General features: G+C 40.9%; 1 protein-coding gene across 1 annotated transcript; it reads right to left on the reverse strand.

The window, feature by feature from the left end:
• Positions 1-500: 500 nt before the first annotated feature.
• On the reverse strand, positions 501-1448 carry LOC309861050 (olfactory receptor 2V1-like; the record flags this gene model as incomplete). The annotated part of the gene is made up of 1 exon (XM_082723496.1): positions 501-1448. One exon carries the CDS (start codon positions 1446-1448, stop codon positions 501-503), a length of 948 nt encoding a protein of 315 aa, XP_082579622.1.
• Positions 1449-2172: the final 724 nt, after the last annotated feature.

A 2172-nucleotide genomic window follows, 5' to 3' on the forward strand; every position in this document is an offset into this window, starting at 1 on the left:
AAGAGAGAGTTTTGAGACGGTTCATGGAAGAGTGGCATTTCAATAGATGGACACAAGTGACAGAGGTAACACCAAGCTGTGTCTAAAAAATGATGACTCATGAAATCATACGAAAAGTCCAAGGCTGAATAAACCAAAATGATGCATGTCTGAGTGTACTGATGATGAGTGTAGACCATGAGGTTAAAAAGGAACATTAGGACCATGTTATCTAGGAGGATATCTTAAATCATGTGAAGTTTGTTTATATATATATGTCTCGGTCACTTTTCAGAATTTGATTTATAGGGGAACTAACAGTTAGTTTAAGTAATACTGTTAAATAGGAGCTCCCTACCCCATTGTAGTATAGTACACATTACTTAAAATTTGAAAGGAAGGAAGTATAACTTTTGTAATATGGGTTGAAAATTGAAATCTAGAGTTTATTTTTTCATAATAGCATTAGCATTAACTAGGAGAACAATAAAGAATCTGGGTGTTTAAAGAAACAAGTGACATCATCTTTTCTGTTTAAACATCAGCTTTCTCCACAGAACCTTCCTCAGAGCCCCCAACACCTCCTTGTTCCTCAGGCTGTAGATGAGGGGGTTAAGCATGGGGGTAATGATTACATCAAACACAAAGAGATGCTGGTCCACTTCTGAGGGGAGAGAGGAACGTGGAGTTGTGTAGATAATCATGGCTGGACCAAAGTAAAGACTTACCACACCAAGGTGGGAGGAGCAGGTAGCTAGAGCTTTATTTTTGCCCTCAGGGGAGTTCATGTGGAGAACAGCGAAATAGATGAGGATGTAGGAAGTCACGATGAGTCCAAAAGGGATAAGAAGGAAAGCAATGCTGGACACTAACACCACTTTCTCATAGGTTGAAGTGTCCTCACAGGAGAGCTTCAGAAGGGCCATTACCTCACAGAAGAAATGGTGAATTTTTCTGGAGCCACAAGTAGAGAAGTGCATTGCATAAATAGTGTGCATTAAGGAGATGAGCACACCCCCAGCCCATGAGCCAGTGGCCATTTGCATACAGACTCGGGGTGTCATGATGACCGGATATCTGAGGGGGCTACAGATGGCCAAATAGCGGTCAAAGGCCATGAGAGTCAGAAGAACACATTCAGCCACTCCTAGCATTAAGTATAGAAAGATTTGGACTCCACAGCCAATGTGAGAGATAAACCTATGTCCAGAAAAGAAGTTGGCAGCCATCTTGGGGACAGTGGTGGAGATTAACATTAGGTCCATGAGGGAAAGCTGACTGAGCAGGAAGTACATGGGAGTGTGGAGGCAAGCATGACCCCAGATCAGCAGGGCCAGGATGGAATTTCCTGTGATGGCCACCCCAAGACTCAGAAGTACAATGGAGATGAGGAGTTTAGGATGCTGGGAGTCAGAGAAAAAGCCAAGGAGAATGAAATCTGTGGTGACAGATTCATTTCCTTGCTCCATGCCTTAGTCTACTGGTTTGATCTGGAGGATCATGGAAGAAAAACATAGAGTGTCACTGCTCTTCTAGTATAAATGCACTACTGATTTGAATCTACTCTGGAAACCTGCATAATTACTGAGCAAATCCAAATATGTCACAATATATTTAACTTTTTTTTTTTTTTTTTGGCTCAGTTGGTTGAGCAGCTGCCTTCGGCTCAGGTCATAATCCCGGCATCCTAGGATTGAGTCCCGCATCGGGCTCCTTGCTCAGCGGGAAGCCTGCTTCTCCCTCTGCCTCTGCCTGCCACTCTGTCTGCCTGTGCTCACTCTCTCTGACAAAAAAAACAAAACAAAACAAAACAAAAAACAATACATTTAATCTGTCAATCTGCAGCCAATGTTTTAAATATTCGTGATATGTATTGAATAATGTGACATGTTTTGGAAAAAGAAAAAAAAAACTTGTCCTGTTAGAACGTCTTCCTTTAAAAACACAAAGATGCCTTCAAATACGTCTCAGGGAAACAAGGATTTCATTTATGTTTATACACAAAGAGTGTAACTATCTTGCTGAGACAAATTACTGACTGGTAGCTGATAGGTTTTGTACCATTATAATCTGTGTAACAATAAACACAATTGATCTATGTAACAATCAACAATATAATCTGTCCTGGGTTCTCATCATTCACCGAGTTCTCATGCAACTATTAAGTTATCAGTGAGGGTTTTATTGTATTTT

Source organism: Mustela nivalis (genome assembly GCF_964662115.1).
Source record: "Mustela nivalis genome assembly, chromosome: 3".
Classification (NCBI taxonomy): Eukaryota; Metazoa; Chordata; class Mammalia; order Carnivora; family Mustelidae; genus Mustela; species Mustela nivalis.